The 25441-nt window shown below is 45.8% G+C and overlaps 1 protein-coding gene across 1 annotated transcript in view; it reads left to right on the forward strand.

Moving 5' to 3' along the window:
* The window catches only part of BARX2 (BARX homeobox 2), a 74580-nt gene that overhangs the window by 39246 nt on the left and 9893 nt on the right, over positions 1-25441 (forward strand). Inside the window, exon 2 of the mRNA XM_055304686.1 lies at positions 20904-21204. Within this exon, the coding sequence (XP_055160661.1) occupies positions 20904-21204 (301 nt within the window). The remainder of the gene's footprint in view (positions 1-20903; positions 21205-25441) is intronic.

Here is a 25441-nt window from a genome sequence, read left to right on the forward strand (position 1 = left end):
ATCCCACATCGGGCTTCCGATGCATGGAGCCTGCTTCTCCCTCTGCCTGTGTCTCTGCCTCTCTCTCTCTCTCATTCTGTGTGACTATCATAAATAAATAAATAAAATAAAATAAAAAAAGAAAGTGACATACGCCGACTATGACATTAACGTTTCTGATTACATTTCAAAACCTTGTTCTGACATCCATCTTATTTTAGTAGGCAAAGAGATCTCAACCTTTAAAAATATATACTTACTTTAAAACTCTGTGCCTTTGATGTAATGTTGGTACAATTCTACACTGCAGTTTATTGACATTTTTTTTTCTATTGCTAGAATGGCCTTTCTTGAGCCTGTAACCTGGAGCTCAGAATCTAGTGAGGCGAGGGAGCATTTGTTTTTCTCCTTACTTTTCTCCAGCATTTGCTAATTTGTTAGCAGCAGGGGAAATGTATTTGAGTAATTAAGGGAAACCCAAACAACACTGATACATATCTCCAGGAATAATGATTACAAGTTCTATAAAAGCGCCTCTTTACTTCTCACATGGTCAATGGGGAAATGGCTTCTGGAAAATGAGAAAATACCTGGGCATCTGGTTACAAATCCAAGTTCTATGCCCGTGTGTATGGCTTGGCTCACTTCTTTGGTCTTGGTAATAGGGCCATTATTTCTGTGTTAGATGGATTTCAGAATGTCATGTGTTGTTTCCATCCACGCTGTTCCCCAGGAAACACAACTGTTTGTTCTCTTTTCTGGCCTGGGCTAAAACCTTGGTGCCATCTTTCTTCCAAGCAGAGCCTCTCCAAACAGGATCTCCTTTATCTTTCAGAAATCTTTGAACGTCGCTGGTTTTTCTGGATGTGGGAATATATATATATATATATATATATATATATATATATATATTTTTTTTTTTTTGGTCTCTATATTTCTGTAGATTTAAATTTTATACATGGAAACCTGTTGCTTCCTACTGGGAAAAAATTAATGTGATTTGAGAAGAAACAAAAATATATCCTTGCCTGCCTTTTTCTTTTGAGGATTGGGCCCCATGTCATAAAAATTATGGGGCCCTTGAGATAAGGGTTGACTCTTCTCAGGCAGTGTGAGCCAACACCAGGGCATAACTCATTAGCACTCCCTGGAAGAAGCAGAAGGTTTTTAACCATTCGGGCGTGTACATTGATTACCTGGAACTAGTACTAGGATATCAGAAAGGAAAGTCCCCAGTAAATTGTATTTTAGAAATTTGGAAAGTATTGTGATATAATTAACTGATCATGGCCATGACTTAGACAGATATCTGTGTAGATTCCAGATATGTGCCCGAGTCATTGATAATTTTTGCTCAGACTAAGAGATGGGTATGTACGAGGTTTAGCCCATGGTACTGCTCAATAAGCTTTCCTTCTTTTGTCCCCTCTATCTGTCCATTGCCTTCATATATGGGTAGAGTTTAAGAGGCATGAGACTGATTTAGTGACTTGTTGAGTCTTTCCTCTTTTAGACTGACCCTTCCTACAACCCTTAACATAGGCGAGTTATTATTATTATTATTTGTAGTGAGCAAGTCAATGAAAATGTTGCAGGCCATCAAGCTGTAAAACATAAATCAAAGGTCTACCCTTATGTTCCTCCTCTCTTCCTATACATGTATTTGCCCAATTTAAGAGAAATTTCTAAGCAGAAGTCTTTCAAATTGGCTTGTGACATATCACATTATTAGTTGGTAACCTCGAAAACACTCAAGCTTCGGCTCATCACTTTAGCTTCGGCTAAAAATGAGCCGCATGATTACAGCCACTGTGGAAAACAGTATGGAAGGTACCTCAAGAAATGAAAAATAGGACTACTTATGATCCAGCAGTCCCACTTCTGGGTGCACATCCAAAGGAAATAAAATAAAATAAAATAAAATATTTCCGCAGAGATATTTCTGCATTATTATGTTCGTTGCACCATTATTCACAGCAGCCGTGGCATGGAAACAACTCAAGTGTCCATTGACAGGTGAGTGGATAAAGAAAACATAGAGTACACATGCAGTAGAATATTATTCAGCCTTAAAAAAAGTCCTGCCATTTGTGACAACATGGGTGGACCTGGAAGACATAATGCTGAGTGAAGTAAGCCAGACACAGAGAGAGAAATATTGCAGGATCCTGCTCAGGTGTGCAGTCTAACAACTCCTAGAAATGGAGAAGAAAAGAGTTACAGAGAGCTGGTGGTTTGGAAAAATAGGAAGATGTTGGTCAAGGGGACAGACATCCGTTTATGAGACTGATGCATTCTGGAGACCTAACGCACAGCAGGTGGTGACCACGATTAAGAATAATGTGTCGTGGGCAGCCCGGGTGGCTCAGCAGTTTAGTGCCACCTTCAGCCCAGGGCGTGATCCTGGAGACCCGGGATCGAGTCCCATGCCCGGCTTCCTGCATGGAGCCTGCTTCTCCCTCTGCCTGTGTGTGTCTCTGCCTCTCTCTCTCCCTCTCGCTCTTGCTCTCTCTCTCTGTGTCTCTCATGAATAAATAAATAAAATCTTAAAAAAAAGAATAATGTGTCTGTCGTGACCTTGATATTTGCCAAGTGTATTATTGCCACACACACAGAAAGGCAATTATGTGAGGTGATGGCTATGTTAATTAGCTTGATTGTGATAGTCATTTCACAATGTGGACCTGTATCAAATCATCACGTCGTATACTTCATATGTATGTAATTTTTATTTCTCAATCACGCTTCAGCATAGCTGAGGGGGGAAAAAGGGGAATTGCAGTGGCCCAGAAATTTCCACAGTTGTATTTACCATGTCCTCTGAGATTATCAAAATCACAGAGCTTTTAATTCTAGGTTGCAGAATGAGTTAACGATAAGAAAAAAAAAATAGACCACATGAAAGAAGGAAATACGTGTCTGTGGACAACCATTACTCAGTTCTTTGGTTAGTTCCTGCCTAGAATGACAGTACCGTGACATGAACAGATCATTTGTCCCTACCTCTAGGGGTGTGAGCTCTGGTCCTAGTTCAGACATCAGCTTTCTGGGTGACTCTGTTGAATACCATCTGCCTCATACATCAAAGGCTGGGCTAGAAAAAAATATTCTCTGTGTTCTGTTAGTCATCGTGTCATTAACTATAAATCACACGGTCCCAAAGTCTTAATTGTACGTAGTTAGACTTTATGCAAGATAGTTGCAATCTGGATCACCTATGGGGCTAGCAGAGGAGTATACAGTTTATCACTCCACATCCTTGTGAAGTGAGAAGATTGAGTAGTGCTGGAGAAACTTACCTGCGGGCATTAAAACTCTCATTCTCAGCACACTTGTTTAATTCAGCTAATATTTGTTCAGTAGGTATTCTGGCAAAATATGGGAGGCACAGTGTGGAAGATAGAAATGTAAGGTAAGGACTTTACAGTCGGGTTGAGAAATGTAAGAGACATACACTGTCTCCAAGTATGATAATTGCTGAAAAAGTGATTGCTTCTTGGTACCAAAAAGGGACCTTAAGAACCATCTAACACCCCCATTTATGGAGAGGAAGATTCAAAGATCTCATTACGGACTGAAGGCTACGTAAGCTTAATGTTGGCATTGTTGAGGGTAGAATTGGATCTTCACAGACAGGATTTGGCCCAGTGTAGGGAAGGGGAAGCTCTTCTTGCTGTAGGGAGCAACTGTCTTTGGTCCTAGTTGGCCAAGGGGTAACCGTGGTCCACATGATTCACATTCACTGGTTTGCAGAATCTTATTGCTGTTATTCCTACTCTTACCCTTATTAGTCTTACCTTTTACCATGTGCAAGAGCAAGACTCAAACATGAGTACATATTGATATTTCTGCTATATAATTTTACAACTGTTTGCCCTTGATCTTAATGGCCTGAGTAGAAGAGAAAGGGAGAGGAATTTGTCTATTCTACCCAACAAGATCCTTCCACCAAACACAGAGTTTCTCTTTCCTCCTCTCCTTGATAGGGGAGTCTCTCCAAAGGTTGACTCCTTTTTCTACCACGTAGTTCTGTGTTCCCTGACTTCATTCACTGTATAACCTTTAAGGAGGCAAAGGCATTACCAGGAAGAGGAGACTGGACCACAGAAGTGATACGACCGCCCGAGTGATGTTGAGACAACTGGATGAAAATGCCTGTATCTGCCAGTCGTTATGGCAAAAGGGGATGATCTGATCCCTGACTATATCTGGGGGGCCTACCAGCCCCTGGTTTGTTGGAGAGCACTCTAGTTTAGGGACTTGCCTTCTTGTTCCGGCAGAGAACTCTTCCCATGGTCCCCACTCAGCAGAACCAGTCTCCACCTTAGAAGCTCTGTTATCCTCTGGTGAGGCCCAAGTGCCGTTTCATGCTGTGTTTTGGTTTTTCTTAAAAATATATACGTATATTTTTTACAGTTAGCATTTGGCAAATTTGAATACTTTTACCTGTCGTCTTTTTATTCTCTATTAGTCTTTGGTTAGAATCTCAGCTAATCTCATCCTTCACATCTCCGTTTAAATAACACCCTTTTGGGGGCATCCTGACTGCCTATATTTGGTTAAATCCTCTTTGCTCTTTATAGCACCTTGAATTACTTCTTTCTTAAGTGTCCGCCATCTGGCCAGACCATAAGCTGGGCAAGGACCTGGTCTGTCTTGTGTACTGTTTTATCCTCAGTTCTTGGCACGGCGTCTCCATGAGGTATTCCATAATTTGTTAAATTAAATTGAATTTTATTCTCTTTTATCCCACTTTGTTTCTATTCTTTGCAACCAAAGGCAAGCTATAGAGAATACATTTCAGCCAGGATTAGAATGCATAGGGAGAAGGAGGAAATGAACTTGAATTTGGAAAATTACATTTTGGCACGAGACAGGTTCTAAGTTTGGCAGATGCTTTTCCTTCTGGGTAATCAGGAGCTCGCCTGTGGACCCACAGGGCCACTTGCAGAAAGGTAACCTCTTGTGGCTTTTTCTAGAAGCTTTGCCCAGTGCCCTGGTGTTAGGCACATGTCCCCAGCTTGCCTGGTAGAGATTCCCATACTATGAAGGTGGGTCTGGGTGTATCAGAGAAGGGAGGACAGTTTCAGAACTGAAGTCAAAAAGATTCCCTAGTGAGTAAACTCACTGAACGTTTTTCATTCTTGAAATTCTCTTTGGCCATTTTCATTGAGCCTCTGCTCTTCTGCTTGTGCTGCTACCTCCTTAGGCAAGTCTGTCTTGTTTGTTGCTTCTTTTTCCTTCTCCAGCCCCACTGATAAAGTCAAACCCCAGGGCCCAGTCCTTGATCCTCTGTTGTCTCTAAGTGTTTATTTCTCGGAGATGGATTTGACTTTCAACCATTCAACTCTGGAGCACTTCTAGGCACTATGGCCTGTGACTGTCCCTGCCTGTTAGGCATCATCACTTGGGTGTCCGATTGTTACCGTAAACTCAATAAGCCTCTGTAAGCCTGATCTTTTCCACCAGGACATTCTCTCACGGCGGAGGTGCCACAGTTCCGGCCTGGACCGCTAGAGTCTTTGGGTATTCATGTGTCTGCACCTGTCTCCCCCTGAGTCTGGTGGTTTTCCAGATCCTGTTGGTTTTTCCTTGACAGTGGCTCCGGCATCCATGCCTTCATTTCTCCCCCCAACCCAACTCCTCCTCTTTCCACGATGAGGCCCTGTATTCTCTAGAACACAGCCACCTGTCCTGAATTCCTAGGGTTCTTATCCCACCCAGCATTGCCACATGCTTCTTGGTTTTCCTATGTTTTCTTTTTTTAATTTTAACGTCTTATTTTCCCAATGAGATAATTAGCTTTTTGAGGGCAGAGATGGGGAATTGCCTTCCTGTCTCCAGCAGTTAGCACAGAGCTGCAGAGCTGTGGATCAGGTTCACTGATGATAGTGACAGTGAACAAGAAGACTCCTCCTGGTCGGCTTTGTGTGGACTGCATCCGTGGGACACCAGGATCCTCATTAGAAATGGCAAAATGCAAGGTCTGAAGCAAAGGGCTGGATTCGGTCAAGCACAAGAGAGCGGTGTTGTGACTTCTAATGAATAGAGGCATCTCCAAACTACGGAACATTGCTTCCTCCTGAGTGTTACGAAAAAAATCAGTGCCTCTCTTGGTCTGGCTCTTCATTGTTGGCAAATATTTCTCGTCATGCTCATTATCTGACGTCTACCTTCCGCAAGCCCGTGGAGAGGTATCGCTGCCATTTTATAGAAGAGAAAACAGAAGCTTGGGAATCTGGTTTGACCAAGGCCGTAGAGCCCAAAGGTGACAGAAGCTTATCTCCAGCCCCCGTCTTCTGGTTCCAGGCAAAAAATGAATTTACCCAAGACATGGAGTTAGACACTGGGAAGAGGCGCATCCTGCTGTTGTCCTACAGAAGTTTGCAATGTCGAGAGAGAGAGAGAGAGAGAGAGAGAGAGAGAGAGAGAGAGAGAGGTGTCAACACATTAACTCTTACTCCAAGGTTTGAATTAAGTAAGGGTGAATAAGGACACAAACAAAATGCTGTGGGCGCTGGAAGGTAGGAGTGATTAATTCAGTCTTTGTACTGAGCAACAGCTGCTCTGGGAAGCTTTCCGACAGTGAGTGGTTACGAGGTGTGGAAGAAAGCAGGTGTGGGCGTCTGTAGAAGACAGGATGGCCAGGAGGAGAGAGAGCGTGCCATCTCCAGTATGTTCCTTGGCAGAAGGGGCTGGGGAGTGGCGGGGGCTCAGGGTGGATGGCCCCCACCCCTGGGTAGTACGACGTCCAGGGCAGGAGGGGAAGGTCCCTAAACCCATCGGCCCCAGTGAGCTCGGTTGATTTTACCACGGGCTTTCTCGGTGTAGACCCGTGTCCCTGTGGGCGGCTGCCTTTTTGATGACACTGCGGGCTCACTGTGAGAGGACTGAGCTTGTCTCTGTGCTAAAATCCAGAATCTGAACAGATGAACAGGCCATGCCATAGGCCTACCAGGGTCGCTCCGAGGTCCTCTGCCTATTTTCCGAACTCCCTACGTTTTTCTAAATGCACCCCCCACACACCCTGAAATGTGTTCTCCCTCCTTCCTTGCTTTTTCAACCTTTGTGAACCTTCTGAAGTTTTTATGTAGCTAGATGCCTCTTCCAGGGTGGACAGAATGGCAGTCTCATGGGGATTTTGGAATACGTTTATTCCGTGTGTTTTTAATTCGTTTACACTTGACCCATCACAATGCCCCCCTCCTTTTTTTTTTTTTTCAATGAAGTAGTTAATGGCTAAGGCATTTTGTCAGCCTTTGAGTTGGCCTCTTAAAAACATTTTCTCTTTTCTTTCGTCATACAAAACCACCCTAGAAACTTGGTGTGCGACAAAGCTGAAGGGCCCCTCGGAGCGTCTTTATATTCACTTTCATCCCTCCTCCCCTTCTTTCTCACACTTACAGATTATCAGTCTAGACACACGGTGACTGAATTTTCAGTCTGATTACCACTGACCCTCCGCTCAGCCTTTCCTTCATCCTCTTTCAGCATAAGGCAGGGCACGTGAAGTCTAACCTGCTTCCCCTGCCGGTGTTAGAACTTGACTTTGGCCCATCTAGTGTCTCCCCAGCTCCATTCTTCTTCCTCTTCTTCTTTTTTTTTTTTTTTAAAGATTTTATTTATTTATTCATGAGAGACAGAGGCAGAGACACAAGCAGAGGGAGAAGCAGGCTCCCTGCAGAGAGCAGGACTTGGTCCCAGGATCCCGGGATCTTGCCCTGAGCCGAAGGCAGACGCTCAACCACTGAGCCACCCAGGTACACCTGCCTCCATCCTTCTTGGGAATTACTGTGCTTTGGGCCTCCTAACTTAAAACAAAATTTTTATGGTCTGTAAAACCCAAGTCATGATTTCTGGAGTCTTGATAGTTCTAGGGGATGTCCGGCCAGGTTAGCCCTCCCGCCCTTTCCTGTTAAATCCCTGCTGCTCTAAGGGCATTTGAAGACCTGTGTGTGGCAAAGAGAACGTGGCAGTTTCTGGCGTGGTGGTCGTGCACTGCATCTGTGGGTGCACCTGACAAGGCCCCCCATGTGCGTGGGGCACGAGTAAGCCTGCCTTCTTGGTAAGGAGACGTGTCTGCTTTCCTTTTGGCTCACTCACAGAGCATCAGGCCACTCCAGGGAAGGACAAGGAGGGAACAGCAATGCAACGCCCACTGGGCACTTCACATAGGGCTACGCATTTCGTCCTCACGGGGATCTTCCGGGGCGATCTCCCATTAGCCCTCCTTGATGGAAGAGGAAACTAAGAAAGTGCGGGCAACCTGTTCAAGATGCCTCCACAAGTGGGTGGTGGAGACAGATCTGCTTCTTTCCCCTACCCCGGATTACCAGCCAGTTGGTTAGGAATGTGAGCCTATGGGAGTCATGTGGTGTGGGTGATTGTGTGATTTTTTCCCAGGAAACTCAGCTAGAGCCACCCGGTGTGCCCCATGGAGCCTGTCCGGTTATCTGGGAATTTCTGCACCGTGTCTTTGCGTGTGCTGCTTTCGACCCTCCAAAGCTTTCAGCGGATATATAGGTCACACATTCCTGGAACATAAATCAGTCAAGCAGGCAGTTTAGAGATTCTTATCCACTCAGACCTTTGGCCCTCGCCTGTGTCAACCGGAAATGTGGGTGTGGAGAGGCAATTTGGGGCCTGGTATGTTGGAGGATTGGACGAGGAGCCCACAGGAGGTGCGGAGGAACGAAAACTGTTCTTTGGGGCTTCTGCTGTGACGGCCGAGTGCAGCTGTGGCTGGGGGGCCAGGCTTCTGCCCTGGAAGATGATTCACACCGAGGGCGTGTGCCTGGGACCGGCAACCCCGGGATGCCCCTATCTGGCCCCCACAAACTCACATGCGCCAGGTCAGTGTTTCAGAATCAGCACCGTGGGAAGATGTTCTCTTTCGCCTACCCAATGTTCTGCGGCGTCCCAAGCACCCCGGGATGTCCCATGGCTTACCTACCGCTAGTGAAATCGGATTTTCTAATCCAAAACCTGATTCAACACGGTCAGACGTTTGGCAGGGAATGACTCCTAGGTACACACAATCCGCCGAGCCACATGATACCCCATCCTGCAGCAAAAACTTCGGTTAGGGGGTTGGTTGGAGGAAAACAGCGATTAGAAAATGCATTCATTGTGGTCATGTTTACACTCCGTTTGTCAACTAAAAATGTGTTTGTTTAAACAATGTCCTTGGTTTATTACAGTCATTACTCGGTAGCAGATAATGTGCTTGAATTTCACAAGTGTATGTAAATGATCCAGCAGCGCAGGGCAGCTGTCTCCAGTCAGCATTTCGACATAGTGATCATTCTCAGGCCGAGAGAAGGCCGTACTTCCTACATAGCACAGCGCATCATCCCCTTCGCAGGGACCGCAGTGCCCCCTAATGTATGCATTAATGGTACGTTTCCCACCCCCACCCCCCCAACGATTTTCAGCCACAATACCAAAATGTGGCTGGACGATCTCACCATCCTTTTGTGGGAATCTGAAATGGGGGTTGCAAGCACTCTGAGATTATAGCTTGGGGCCAGTGTTGCATTGGAAATCGGGTCGTACAATAAACCAAGAAAAGACAGCAGACAGCTGGCCGAAGTACATGTTGTCTCACTTTTCTGCTCCCCATTGGGTTTGCCTTTCGGGACACTCAGCGCTTTGTAGCGCACACATCACCCACGGACTTCTGGTGCCGTCGAGCTTGTTCCTTCCAAGTACCCAAAACTCAACACATGGCCCCACCGCCGTTATATTACTTACAAGGCGGTCCTCCCGAAATCCCCGGTGGCCTTGTCTGTGTGCCTCCAACATCACGAGTAGATTGCGGCTTTTGTCCCTGAACATGCACTGGAATTTCGGGTCAAGATTGCTGCAACTGCAGGCTTTGGTGAAGGACGGTGCCTTAGATCACTGTTGTTCATGGGAATTTTTTTTTTCTTTTGCAAGTAAGCTCTACATACAACGTAAGGCTTGAACTCATGACCCCGAGATCAAGAGTTGCTCTACAGACTGAGCCAGCCAGGCGCCCCCGTTTGTTTTGTTTGCAGTGAAGTTTCTTTGTTGGGTTTAGGCCTCAGAGAACCAAACTGCATAAATCTCCAAAAGCCATTTATTTGTTGTTTGAGAACAGATGATGAACAATGTTCTGATAGTTTCAGGTGTACAATATTGTGATTTGACAAGTTTATGCATTATACTATGTTCACGAGTATAACTACCATCTGTCCCCATACGGAGCTATTAGGGTCTCATTGACTATATTCCCTATGCTGTGCCCTTTATTCTCAGGACTTATTCATTCTAGAGCTAGACACCTGTATCTCCCCTCCCCTTCACCAATCTTGTCCTTCTCCCAACCTTCCACCCCTCTGGCCACCATTCGTTTGTTCTTTGTATTTATAGGTCTGATTCTACTTTTTATTTATTAATTTTTTTCTAGATTTCATTCATGAATGAGATCATATGGTTTTTCTCAGTTTGATTTATTTCACTTAGCATAATACCCTCTAGGTTCATCTGTGTTGTCTCAAATAGCATGATTTCATCCTTTTTATGGCTACATAATATTCCATATATATACATGATTCTTATCTAAATATATATATATATTTAGATACCCTACATTTTCCTTAACCATTCCTCTCTTGATGGACACTTAGGATGCTTCCGTATCTTGGCTTTTTTTAAAAAAATAATGCTACAGGGGATCCCTGGGTGGCGCAGCGGTTTGGCGCCTGCCTTTGGCCCAGGGCGCGATCCTGGAGACCCAGGATCGAATCCCACATCGGGCTCCCGGTGCATGGAGCCTGCTTCTCCCTCTGCCTGTGTCTCTGCCTCTCTCTCTCTGTCTCTGTGACTATCATAAATAAATAAAAAAAAATTTAAAAAAAATAATGCTACACCAAGGCTCCTTCCACAGTTTGGCTATGAGCCTCGGTGCCCATCGAAAGATGAATGGATAAAGAAGATGTGGTCTATGTATACAATGGAATATTACTCAGCCATTAGAAACGACAAATACCCACCATTTGCTTCAACGTGGATGGAACTGGAGGGTATTATGCTGAGTGAAGTAAGTCAATCGGAGAAGGACAAACAGTGTATGTTCTCACTCATTTGGGGAATATGAATAAGAGTGAAGGGGAATATAAGGGAAGGGAGAAGAAATGTGTGGGAGATATCAGAAAGGGACACAGAACATAAAGACTTCTAACTCTGGGAAATGAACTAGGGGTGGTGGAAGGGGAGGAGGGCGGGGGGTGGGGGTGAATGGGTGACGGGCACGGAGGGGGACACTTGACGGGATGAGCACTGGGTGTTATTCTGTATGTTGGTAAATTGAACACCAATAAAAATTAATTTATAAAAAAAATAATGCTACAGTAAACACATGCATGTGTATATCTTTTTGAATTGATGTTTTATATCCAATAAGTATAATTACTAGATCATATGGAATTTCTATTTTTAATTTTTTAAGGGACCCCCATACCATTTTCCACAGAGTGGCTGTGCCAATTTACATTCCCATCAACAGTGTATGAGTGTCCCTCCAAAAGCCATTTTTGAATAACAGCAATTGCTTTCAACCTATGAGAGGATAGGATCATCAAAAGAACAGTTTTTCCTTAAATTAATCTATAAGGTTAGTGTATCTTGAACCCAATTTTTAGTGAGATTTGCCTTTTTAGAGACTGACAAGTTGATGCTAAAATTTGACTGGACAAATAAATGAATGGCAATGGCCAAGAAAATTTTGTAAGAAGAATAAAGAGGGAGGAGTTAGTCTTCCAGATAACAAAACTCCCTTAAAAAAACCACAATAATTAAAGTGGAGTGGTCAGCTTGTATATTAGTTCAGTCAGTCGGAAGAGTCCAGAAATAGACACATGTATACATAATAGGACCTAACTAATTTTAGGGCCCCATATGGCCCAGTGCATATGTACAGAATTATATTCAAGGACAATAGAAATCTGGCCACAGAAGCCTTGAAATGTGAAGATCTTCAGTTTTTCTGAAAGTGCATATTCACAGATTATATGCAGTATACACCTGAAATGTTTTTCAGAAATTTTCTCTAAATAAGTACCTGTTGCTCTCTCCAAAGTTGCAGACTCACCCCAGCTTCTAGATGCGTATGCTCTTTGGCTTCCTAAGCCTTACCTCTCCCACCTGCCCCCTCCCCTACACCCACCACCTTCTCATAGCGGCACCAGCACCGGTGTGTGACCGCCTCCGCGGAAGGCAGCCCTTGGGAAGGGTGGTGCTGCTTTTCTGGGCAGCAGGAGAATCTCAGAATTCTGGTGACTGGAAACCCCTAGCAGACTCCCAGAATTCCCAGAATGAACAAAAAACTCCCCATTTCGTTTCTCTGGGAATTTAGTGAATCTTAAAGGTAGCATTTTAAGTCACTGGACTGGTCAATAAATGCTGTTGACATTGTTGGCTACCCATTTAGAAAAAATACAGTGGCATAATTTTACAAAATGAACACTTTTTAACAATTCTGTGTCTCAGTAGGTTAGCATACAGGTTACTAGGTTTGGAGCATCTGTACGTTTGTGCTAATACGTAGGGATAGTTATGGATGTTTATCTCTAAGGTTTAGGGTTGACAGTGAGGAGAGGGGACTTGTACTTTATGTATTTATGAATTGTTTTTAAATTTCTTTTTTCCCCCAAAGATTTTATTTATTTGAGTGAGAGAGAGAGCACGAGTAAGGGGTAGGGGCAGAGGGAGAGAGAGAAGCAGACTCCCCACCGATCGGGGAGCCCGACACAGGGCTGGATCCCAGGACCTGCGATCATGACCTGAGCCAATCAAAGTCAGACATTTAACCGAATGAGCCACCCAAGCACCCCTTATATTTTTTTGGGAACAGATTGTATTACTTTTATAATAAAAATGAAAGAACATTTTCATTTTCTTTGGGTAAATATCCAGTAGTGGAATTATTGGATCATATAGGGTAGCTCTATTTTTAATTTTTTGAGGAGCCTCCATACTGTTTTCCACAGTGGCTGCACCAACGTACACATCCACCAACAGTGCACGCGGCTCCTTTTTCTCCACTTTCTCACCACTTGTTACTTCTTGTCTTTTTGATTCTAGCATTTCCTTGTTGAAAGAAGATGTGGTATATACAGGCAGACAGACACACACACACACGCACAATGGAATATCATTCAGCTTCAAAAAAAGAATGAGACCTTGCCATGTGAGACAACGTGGATGGACCTAGAGGATATTCTGCTAAGGGAAAAAAGTCAGAGTGAGAAAAACAAATACCATGCGGTTGCACTTATATGTTGAACCAAAAAAACCAAACCAAACAAATGAGTAAGCCAACAAACAAAATGCAGAATCAGACCTATAAATACAGAGCACAAACCTTTGGTTGTCAAGGGGAGGGGTGTGGGGGGATGGGTAAATGATGGAAAGTGAGTGGGAGATGCAGGCTTCCAGCTATGGAATAAGTAAGTCATGGGAGTAAAAGGCAACCACCTAGGGAATATGGTGAATGATTGTAATAGCATTGGATGGTGACAAATAGCAGCTACGCTTGTGGTGAGCGCAGCATAATGTATAAACTTGTTGAATCACTATGTTGTACACCTGGCACTAATGTGTAACATTGGGTGTCAACTATGCTCAAATCTAAAAAAAAAAATGTTTTTGAACCCCTCCCCAAAACAAAATAGCAGTTAAAGCGTTTACTGACTGTTTGGGGGTTTAAAATTTTATTTTTAATTTATATTTGGTAAAAATTCACTGTTTTTTTTTTTTTAAAGATTTTATTTATCCATGAGAGACACACAGGCAGAGGGAGAAGCAGGCTCCCTGTAGGGAGCCCAATGTGATACTTGATCCCTGAACTCCGGGATCATGCCCTGAGCGGAAAGCAGTGCCATCCAGGTGTCCCCAAAATTCACTGTTTTAGTGTATGGTTATGAGTTTTGACAAATGCATAAAATTGTGTAACCCAGAACCACAGTCAAGATACAAAACAGTCCTGTCATCCTGTCACTAGATGGTAGCTACACGTGTGGTGAGCATGGTGTAAGGTATAGAGTAGTCTGATCTCTGTGTCGTACACCTGAAACCAGTGTCAGCTACACATGAATAATAATAATAGTAAAATGGCCTTGTCACTTCCCCCCTTCACCACCAGTTATCTTGTGTTCCCTCTTTATGGTCAGTTTCCTCTTCTACCCTTAATCTCTGGAAACCACTGATTTCTAGATGTCTTCGCCATCTCTAGTTTTGCATTCTCCAGATTGTCATATAAGTGGAATTCTACAGCTTTGAGTCTGGCTTCGTTCACTTAGCACAATGTGTTTGAAATTCATTCATGACGCTGCGTGTATCAACACTTTGGTCCCTTATCGTTCTTGAATAGTATTCTCTTATCCCATTGTGTGTATGTGCCACACTTTATTTCTCCATCCTAGTTGAGGGATATTTGGGTTTCCAGTTTTTGATAATTACTAATAATGCCACTATAAACATTTGCATATAGATTTTTATGTTTTCTTTTTTTTTTTTAAAGGATTTTGTTTACTCATGAGAGACACACAAAGAGAGGCAGAGACATAGGTAGAGGGAGAAGCAGGCTCCCTGTGGGAAGCCTGATGTGGGACTTGATCCCAGGATCCTGGGGTCATGCCCTGAGCTGAAGGCAGATGCTCAACCACTGAGCCACCCAGGCATTCCAGGTTTTTATGTTTTCATTTCACTTGGCTTAATACCTAGGAGGGGAGGATTACTGGGTTATATGGTTGCTGTAAGTTTAATTTCATACGAAAATGCCAAACTGCTTTTCAGAGATGCTATATTGTTTTGCATACATTCCCATCAGCGGCATAAGAGAGAGAAGTTGCTCCACATCCTTGTCAACACTTGATATTGTCAGTTTATAAAAATTTTTGGACCATTCTAACAGCTGTGTAGTGGTATCTTGTTGTAGTTTTATTTTTTTAATATATATTTTATTTATTTACTTAGCACTATGCAAGTGAGGGGAGGGGCAGAGGAAGGGACAGAGAATCTTTTTTTTTTTTAATTTTTATTTATTTATGATAGTCACAGAGAGAGAGAGAGGGAGAGAGGCAGAGACATAGGCAGAGGGAGAAGCTGGCTCCATGCACTGGGAGCCCAACGTGGGATTCGATCCTGGGTCTCCAGGATCACGCCCTGGGCCAAAGGCAGGCGCTAAACCGCTGCACCACCCAGGGATCCCAGGGACAGAGAATCTTGAGCAGACTCCACGCTGAGCACAGAACCCCCACGTGGGGCTTGACCCCAGGCCATGAGCTCATGACCTGAGTCAAAATCAAGAGTCCCACGCTCAACAGTCTGAGCCACCCAGGCTCCTCTTGTAGTTTTAATGTGCATTTCCTCAATGGCTGATCATGCCAAGTATCTTTTCCTGTACATATATACTGTCTATGAATCCACTTTGGTGAAGTGTCTGCTCAAAACTTTTGCTCATTTCTTATTGGGTGATTTTTTTTTTAAATTGTTGAACTTTGAGAATTTTTAAATATATCTTGGATGCAAATCATTTGTCAGGTGTGTGATTTGCAAATATTTTCTCCCAGTGCGTAGCTTATGTTTCCATTTTCTTAGTAGTGTCTTTTGCCAAGTAAAAGTTGTTAATTTTTGAAAAACATTTTATTCATTTATTTGACAGAGAAATTGAGAGAGCACAAGTAGGGGAAGCTGCAGAGGGAGAGGGAGAAGCTGGCTTCCCATTGAGCAGGGAAGTCGATGTGGGCCTCCATCCCAGGACCCTGGGATCATGACCTGAGCCAAAAGCAGACGCTTAACCAACTGACCACTCAGGCACCCCTAAAAATTAATTTTGATGGAGACCAGTTTTCCCCCTCTTCTTTGACGTGTTATTCTTTGGGTGTCATAGCTAAGAATTCCCTGCCTAACCCAAAGTCTCAAAGATTTTTCTCCTATGTTTTCTTCCAAAAGTTTTATAAGTTTGTGTTTAGTTTTGGATTTATGATCCATTTTCAGTTGATTTTATAGAATAAGTTATGAGTTCTAGGTTCCGTTTTCTTTTTCTTTTTTGCATATGGGTATTCAGTCATTCCAGGACCGTTTGTTAAAGACTATCACTTCTCCATATTAAAGTTTTTATTTTAAAAGAAAGAATAGGACTCTGTGTAGCATGAGGACTCAAACACCTTCTATCACAAGAGGAGAAAATTCTTTAGACCCATTGGCTCAGAGAGAGTCCTCTTTGCTCAGAGCTCATTTTACTAGCAGTGTCATAAAACCAAACATATTTTATACTCCATTGCTGCGATTTCTAGGTTGTTGAGATTTTTTGTTTTGGGGATTTGGTTTTTCTTTTTTTTTGGGGGGGGGTCTAGATTTTCAGAAGAAGCTTTAATCACTTATGGGCGTGAAAATTCTTTTTTGACAAATTGGACCTATATTAAAACTTTGCAATGAGAACAAAACTAAAGTTCATTTAGTCTCTTTCTTTTTTAGATTACACAAATAATATGTCCTGGTAGTAAAACATAAATACAGTTGACCCTTGGATAACACGAGTTTGAACTGCATGGAAAAATCTTCGATGCAGATTTTTTCCCCAATAAACACAGTACAGTGTATTTTCTTTTTCTTACAATTTTCTTAATAACATTTCCTTTCTCTAGCTTCATTGTAAGAACACAGTATATAATAAATAAATAATAACACAAGATATGTGTTAATCAACTGTTTATCAGTAAGACTTCTGGTCAAGGGTAGGCTACTAGCAATTACATTTTTGGAGAGTCAGAATTTATACATGGATTTTCACCTGTGGGATCAGTACCCCTAACCCCCGTGTTGTTCAAAGGTCAGCTGTATTAGCTGTATTGCAGAAGTATCATCTAGGGTTCGGGATACCATAAGATAGTGGTTTCCTACTACTTCTGTTGCCTTTCCTTGGTCCCTTTGACGGGCTTCGTTTCCTTTTTATGACCTCAGATGTTGGCCTACCCCCTTGCCCAATCCTTGGATCTTTATATTTATTCCACTCACTCTCTAGGTGGTGTCATTTAATCCTGTGGTTCTAAGTGCCACATGTACTCCCATGAGTCAGGGCTGTGTCTCCAGCCTAACTCCTCTCTGAACTCCAGACTGGTATACGTAGCTGCCTCTTCAACAAGGCTACCATGTGCCACGGCAGCTCTTCTAAAACACAGATCCTGGTCTGCTCTTCGCCCAGTCTTTCCCTTCTTGGTAACTGGCACCATCGTTCCTCTGTGTGCTACGGCCAAAAACCCAGACCTGACTTGGCAGCTCTCTGTAGCTCAGACACAACATTCAGCCCTCGCACAGGCTCTTCCACCCTAACTGTAAAGCACATGCAGCTCACTCCTGCAGCTGCTACCTTTCTGGCCCGTGGCATGGTGGTCCCTGGTCTAGAACACCGCCTCGCCTCCTGGCTTAACTTCTCGGCTTCCACGCCCACCCCCCCAAGTCAGTCCCCTGCACGACAGCCACAGGGACCTTCAGGATGTGAATCACATCACGTCCTTCTATAGCTCAACTCTCGCCAATGCTTTTGTCACATCCTGAAGAAAATCCAAACTCTTTGCCCTGGCCTTCGAGAACTTACGTGATCTGACTATGGCATATTTCTCCAAATTATTATTTCCTATGACACGCCCCCCACCCCCCCACCCACTCTGCTTTTTTGCTACTCTTTGAACACAAGCTCATTCCCACTTTAGGGCTTTGCTTGACCTGGTTCTGTGCCCCTGGGTGCTCTTGCCAAGGTTCTCCTCTCCACAGAGTCACCTGTCTGCCCAACTGTCATCTCCTCCTTGCCTCTCTGAAATGCCTGCCCCCTCCTCACCTGCCCCATCTTCTCAATCTGCTGTGGTTTTCTTCATAGAATTTATCACACCTGGCATTATATATATTTATTTGTTTGCTGTCTACCTTCCAGACTAAAATGTAAGCTTCCTGAAAGTGGGACTTTATGTTATTTACTGCTCTGTCCCCAACTTTTAGAACAGAGTATAGCCCCATAGTAGATGCTCAATAAACATTCATGGCAGGATTGAATACAGGATTAGCATAATACATGTAGACTACTTTTCACCCTGTTTCACTCCCACACCTTCTCTAGAGGTAACCACTGGTAATAGTCTGGTGACTAATTTCCTGGGCTTTAAAAAAATACACTTATAAGTACAGACACACATCTAGATTTTTTTAATAGATTGCAAATTGTCCCATACCTTTATTTTCTCTCAATAGTTTATTTTAGAGTTTTTTTCCATTTTAATTTATCTATTTTTCCATGTAATCAATCAATCTGATTATACAGATCTTTTTAGTGGTTACATTGTAGTTCATACTGTAGATGTACCACAATTGAATCATTTTCCTCTTGACATGTGGGTTGTTTTTCCTTTTTCACAATTATAATCAAGGCTGCAGTGAATATACTTGTACATAAATCTCTGTGCAAAATTGATCTCAAATTATAGAATTGCTTGGTCAGTAATGTGAGAGGTACTGCTTAGTTTGTCTTTAAAGACTATACCAATTTACACTCTCACCAATAATCTATGAGAGCCCATTTCCCCATATCCTTGTCAAAGCTAGATACTGCCACTCTTCCAAAGTATTTTTTAATGTTAGGGGGAAAAAGTTTAACTTTCTTACAAAAGAGAAAGCTGCAACTCTGGTGATAAAAAGTCTTGTGGATGGGTAGATAAGTAGCCACTCCCTGTACTGGTAAGCTCCTAGGTTTCTAAATCATAAGTTAGCCTGTTTAATTCCTTTTTAAAAAATGTCAGAATTAGGGATGGCTGAGTGGGTCAGTGGTTGAGCATCTGCCTTTGGCTCAGGGCGTGACCCCGGGGTCCTGGGATCGAGTCCCACATCAGGTTCCCTGCATGGAGCCTGTTTCTTCCTCCTTCAAAATCTTGAAAAAAAGATTAAAAAATAAAAAAAAATGTCAGAATTAAAGGAATAAAGTGATTTGAGTTGAGAAACACCTCACGTCTGTGTCTATAAAGAAGCTTTCAGATACTGTTTTCAAAAAGGGACATTTCATAATGTATCCTGGTAGACCCAAAACCACAGGCCCAGGTATTCTCATCTTCTTGCTATAATTCATTCCCAGATGATTTTTTTTCCCTCAAAAAGAATCCACAACACAAAACCTCCAGTGTTAGCATTGGCTGGAGAGTTAATGGAAGACATAGCCATTGGTGATTTATTATTTAACAACTTTGTGGTTTGTACTGGGCTTTATGAGAAGGAGTCAAAGAACAAGAGAAGTTATCTGTTTTAATACCTATACCTGAGATCCAAGACAGAAGCACGGGGATGAATAAGAAGACAAATGCCAACCCAGAGGAGGGAGGTACAACACAAGTAGCACCCGGGTGTTGCTGTGACATTGGTTGGTTTTAACCCAGAGCCAGTGTGAGCATTGGTTGGCTCCGATGCTTGCCTTTGCCCTTGTAGTGAGCCATCAGGGCTGGGCCGAGTCCCGAAGGGCGGCCCCTGGGTCTTCTCTATTTTCATCAGATATCAAGATGGGCTTGGGATGAGAGGTACTCTTATGGCATCGGTATATTAGAGTTTGAAGAATTCCTTGAAATTATCTATTTTTACTCACTACATGGTTGGCAAGGCTGCGACCCAGAGAGACAAAGTGACTTAGTGACTTACATGGGTCCCGATCGTGACATTTTAAACATGATACTATTGAATGATGGAAAGGAAGAGCTCTTTTACTTGAACTTCAAAGACATAACAGATTCTTGGACAGAAAAGTACTTCTGCCTTGAAATTCCTAAGGCAGGAGTGGCACATAACTAGCATATATGCCACCATACACCCCCGCAAATGCCCATGGCAGACTCAGGCAGGCAGCCTCAGCTCTGGTTTCTCAGCCAAGCTCTGGCCCAGCCCGGCAGTCCTGCCTCACACGGCGCTGTAGACCATGAGCGGGTCCTATTGGAGCTGAGTTTTCCCGTGAATTAAAATCTGTTTCTGTTTGCCCCCCTTTTCTGAATGATGTGCCCCTGTGATTCATGATGTGATAAAAGCCCTAGACTTCGAGCCAGAAGAACGTGGTTTGACTCCTGGATCTTCTTGCTCCCTGGCTCCATGATCTTAGGCAAGTCCCTTAGCCGTTCACTCAGGCTTGTCTCTGAAATGAAGGAGTTGAGTTAAATCATGTTTAAGCATCCTTCCAGCTCTGAAAAATGTTAGGATTCAAGTTTGGAGACCTCTCAGTAGGAATTCATAGTTACAACTATGTTTTGTTTTTTTTTTTTTAAGATTTATTTATTCATGAGAGACACCGAGAGAGGCAGAGACACAGGCAGAGGGAGAAGCAGGCTCCATGCAGGAAGCCTGATGTGGGACTCGATCCTAGGACCCCAGGGTCAAGACCTGAGCTGAAGGCAGAGGCTGAACCACTGAGCCTCCCAGGCGTCCCAGCAACTATGTATTTTTATAAAGAGCAGAGGTGGCTCTCAGGCAGTTTGTATGTCGCAAATCTATTCTGTATTCTTCAGTACATGTTTCTAGCTTTTTCTGGCTTTTTGAAATTTCTAGCTTTTTCTACAACTTCTGCTCAGACTATTGACCCATATCCATAAAATCAGAATTTAGAGGTTTAAAAGGGGAGCAATGCCCTATTAATACCAGATGAGTTGCAGGAGCCTCTTCTTGGCCGTGGGGAGCTTGGGTGTTCTCACCTGCATACCCAGGACTTCTAGATCTTGAGGTCCTTCTTCTTCCCTTTCTCACATTAGAGAGAGACCCTCCTTAGGATCAGAGGCCCGCCCCCACTTCATCAAATGGGTCTGGGCGAGTGGTCCTCTGAGGGCCCCTGGCTTCCTTCCACCCTGGCTCCTCTCATGACTTGCCCCCCTCTGTTCTTCTAGGCCCTGCTTCCCTTCGGGCATACCCTCTCCTCTCAGTGATCACCCGACAGCCTACGGTCATCTCCCACCTGGTCCCCGCCACCCCGGGAGCCGCCCAGGCACTGTCCTGCCACCCGGCCTCCGAGGCCGCCTCTGCTGAGGCCCCAGGGGGCGAGGCCCTAGGCAGCAGCGAGTCGGAGACAGAGCAGCCCACGCCGCGCCAGAAGAAGCCCCGCCGGAGTCGTACCATCTTCACCGAGCTGCAGCTCATGGGCCTGGAGAAGAAATTCCAGAAGCAGAAGTACTTGTCCACCCCCGACAGGTGAGAACCTGGAGAGGACTTTCCTCAGGGGAGGCCCTGGGGAGGGGGAGACGCCCTTGGCTCCCGGTGTGGGGCGGGCGGCCTCGGGACTGTTTTAGGAGGCCCCGCAGCGCGGTGGGGGTGTCGTCCTGGCTCGGGGCCTGGCCTGCTCAGCAGAACCCAGCCCGCCAGCACTGGGCGCTGCAGCCCTGGAGTCTGCCCGGTGCTGGACATCCTGCCCCTGCCCCATCCCCGTGTTGAGCTCCTCCAGTGGGAGAGGCACAGTCGGGTTTAGAGAACGGTTGCCCAGGCTGTGAACTGGAAAACAGGTTGTTTGTGTGTGTGTGTGTGTGTGTGTGTGTTTTTAAGATTTTATTTATTAATGGGTGGGGGGGAGGGTGGGCAGAAACAGAGGCAGAGGGAGAAGCAGGCTCCATGCAGGGAGCCCGATGCGGGACTCGACCCTGGGACTCCAGGATCATGCCCTGGGCTGAAGGCAGATGCTTAACCGCGGAGCCACCCAGGCGTCCCAGGTTTGGTTTTTAAAGCCTTACACGTAGGATCAGGTGCAGTGGGTTCGATGTGGGGCTTCCCCCACCCTCCAGCTCCCCAGCTGGCCAGGCTCTTGACCTCGGTTGAGGAGCTGTTCGAAGTCCTGGTAAATTCGATGGATAGCAAGTCAGAACCCCTTGGCTGAGAGATGAGGAGGACCTGGGTGAAAGTCCCTTCTTTAAACCCCTTTGAGATCCAGGTGAGGGGACTGTGACCCCAGCTTTACTCAGAGGCTTTAATATCTCACCCTATTTTTTTAAAAAAGATTTTATTTATTTATTCATGAGAGACACTGAGAGAGAGGCAGAGACCCAGACAGAGGGAGAAGCAGGCGCCATGCAGGGAGCCCGATGTGGGACTCGATCCCGGGACCCCAGGATCATGCCCTGGGCCGAAGGCGGCGCTAAACCACTGAGCCACCCAGCGGTCCACTCTCACCTTATTTCTTTAATTTAGTGTCTTTGCTGCAAAATATGCAAGAATGTATGTCTTACCTTGTTCCTTCAAACTCCGGGGATCTGGAGATGGCTGAGCTAATATGTGATCCTATTTATCGGGAGGGTTTTCTAGGCCCTTTTCCTGTTCTTTTTGCTCACTTGCTTGTCCCTATGAGGTTTGACCCTAGTCCCATTAAGGGGAAAGGGAAGAAAACTCACATGCGTCTCCTAAGCTAGTTAGTAGCTGTTTGACCCAAATTTAAATGGGAGAGGAGTGTACAAATCACTGACCAAAGGGTACTCGCTTACTGATTCAGTTCCTCGAGCGCCCATCAGCTGCGTGGTGGGGGAATTTGCTGTGTGCAGGGCACTGTGGCAGAGGCTGTGAGTCCAGAAAGTAGGAGACAAGAAGCCTACTCTGGAGATCGTAGGGAAGGACAACAGGTAGCTATGACACAGGGCACGGGTCCCGGGGCCTGAATGTTACCAAGGCCTGGAGGAGTATAGAGACAGTGTTGACAGTGTCAGGCCGGGGTTGGGAAGGCCTCTCAGAGGAGGCAGAGGAGCTCCGGTTCCACGGGGAATGGCACACACAGGCACGGAGGCCGTCTCACCGTGTGGAGGGAACCGCAGGTGGTCGGGATGTCTCCGGGCTGGGGCGCACATGGGAGCGGGGCAGGAGACGAGGCTGGAGGTGGGAAGGCTCGGATACCTGGCCAAAGAACCCGGACTTGGTCTTCACTGGCAGCCACAGAGAGCCGGAAGGGACATGGCCAGGTTTACGTTTTAGACTCGCCACCTTGGTGGCACCGTAAGTGGTTGATCTCAGGGGGAGAGGATGGAGCAGGCGACTGGGAGGGAGTCTGGGGATCGTCACTGAAGGTGGTGAGAGTGGGAACAGGGAAGGGGGGATAGGTTGGAGAACAGTTTTGAAGGTGGAATAGACAGAGTTGACGTTGGCTTGAGGAAGAGGCTTGAGGAAGAGAGGAGACAGCTGGGAAGGCTGCGTCTCCTGGATGGGCCACCGCGTGCACAGGGATAGCGTGACCGAAGTTGCAAGGCCAAGGCCGGGTGAGTTTGGTGGAGGAAAGAGGGAGTCCTGTTTGGACTTGAGCAGCTGGGGAGCCTTTGGCCAGATGGTGGAGATGCGGCTGGGAGCTGGGGATTGACAGAGGGCTCCCCGGGTATCAGCAGCTCTTCTGGCCCCCTCAGCGGCTAGCGGGGAGCCTCGGAGAGGTGGGCGGCCAGGTGAGGCAGGTACCTTGTTTAGGACTTGCCTGGTGGCCCACTGAAAGGGCTTCCACAGCCTGGGGAACATTCTAGGCTTACTTACTAGAAGCCAGGGAACATTCTAACAGAAATGCTAATTCCTCCTCAAGCTCCTGGGACTTCCTGCTACCTGCCCAGGCACCTCTCAGGTGACCGACGCAGGATTGATTCACTTGCCTGGGGAGAAGGACACCATCTGGCTGGCGTGGAAGCTGCCGCCTTCACCCGCCCTCTCCCATGTTTCTCACCTCCCTACGTGACCAGGGCCATGAGCACGGCCTCCTCCCACAGCTTTCTCCCTCTCCCCCCTCCCTGTTTGTTTCTCCAGTTCCCTAGGTGACCCCATTTAAGCGAATATGCAGGGAAGTGAGAATTTGTAACGGTGGCAGGTAATGAGAGAAAGCTGATGACAGTGAAGCCAGAGTGAGTCAGGGGTGCATTTTTCCCAAGTGAGCTAACCCCATTTGCTAAGGCAGAGCTGTGCACGGAGCCTGCCCTTGACTAATGCACCTGATGGCCTCAGGTGAACCGGGCTGGGAGGCGCAGTGGGCGCCCTGGAGGCCAGAAGCCTGGGGGGCAGCCCCTGGGTGTTTGGTTCCTAATGAACGGCTGCCTGGGAAGCAGGCTTCGTCGGTGGGGAGAGCTCAGTGCTGTTGGCGCTGGGAGTTCACCTTCTGTCTGCTAATCCCCTTCACTGAAACTGCTGGCTCCCAGTAGCCCTTGCCCTGGGACAGCCGGATCCATGTGAATGCACGTGTGACACAGGTTCCGAAGGGTTCTGAAGAAAGTCTGTATTACTGGGGATTTAAATCGTGGGCTCTGGTTGGAGCAGGGGGCCCTGCACCTGGCAGTGCCAGCAGGTAGCACCTGGAACCTTCACTGCTGATGCCCGTTGGTCCTCCTCATGGTGCGACACTGCTCAGCGCTCCCTGGGGAGAGAAAGTTGCCACCAAGAACTGGCACCTGGGAGTCCCCATGCCTCAGGCTTAGTGGCTGCAGAGATTTGTGTGACATAAGGGACCTCAGAGCCACAAATTATAATCCTCAGAAGCCTCAGAACTGTAATCCTCAGAAATCCAGGAGTTGGGAAGTGGTGGTGAGCACCGCTTCCTGTGTCTAGGGAGCCCATCCCAAGCTGCCGCTCTGGAAGTCCAGACTGCTGCATTGAGCAGGGTTAGAGCCACAGGGTGACAGCTAATGTTGGCTCGAGGAGGTGGTCCTTCCGGCTGGTGCTCAGGTAGGTCTGGGGTTCTTCTCAAGATTGGCCCACAGTAGTAGTCTTGAGGACTGAGTTCTCTGTCTCATTTAATGTGCTCCGGTCGGGTTGTTTGCTAACACCTTGTGATGTGACATCCGTGCATTAGCTCCACAAAAACCAGAGCAAGAGCTTCCCCTGGACAGATCTAACTTGTACAAAAAATATGGTGGGTGGAGGGGAGCCCCATCCAGGAGGAGGCAGGCAAGTCGGACGGAAGTAGGTGAGAGGCTCCACCTCTCATGCTAGGATCATCGACCAGGGGTCAGCAAAATTTTCCTTGTACAGGACCAGAGAGAAAATAATTTCAGCTTTGTGAGCCATTACAGTCTCTGTCACAACCACTCTACTCTGAGGCCGTAGCCTGAAAGCAGCCCCGGACAATACGCAGACCACTGGGTGTCTGTGTTCCGATAAAAACATTCTTCACAAAAATGGGCAGCAGACAGGATTTGGCCATGGTCACCGAGGGATCCTAATCTCTCCAAGCTTCAGGTCTCTCATGCATAACATGGGAATAATTATACCCACCTCACAGTGTTGTGAAAAGAACAAATAAGACAGCGTGCGTCAGGGGCTGAGCATCAGGCCTGGGATGCCGTGGTACTGGGGAACTGGTTGCTGTGTTACTGGAGTAGCTCCAGCCTCACACTTCCCAGGAATGGCTTTGACATTCAGGACTTTCCAGAAGGCTACAGAGAAATGCAGAACCATGGTTAAACCAGCAGGAGAATGGGGAACAGGA

Source organism: Nyctereutes procyonoides, unplaced genomic scaffold (assembly GCF_905146905.1).
Source record: "Nyctereutes procyonoides isolate TBG_1078 unplaced genomic scaffold, NYPRO_anot_genome, whole genome shotgun sequence".
NCBI lineage: Eukaryota > Metazoa > Chordata > Mammalia > Carnivora > Canidae > Nyctereutes > Nyctereutes procyonoides.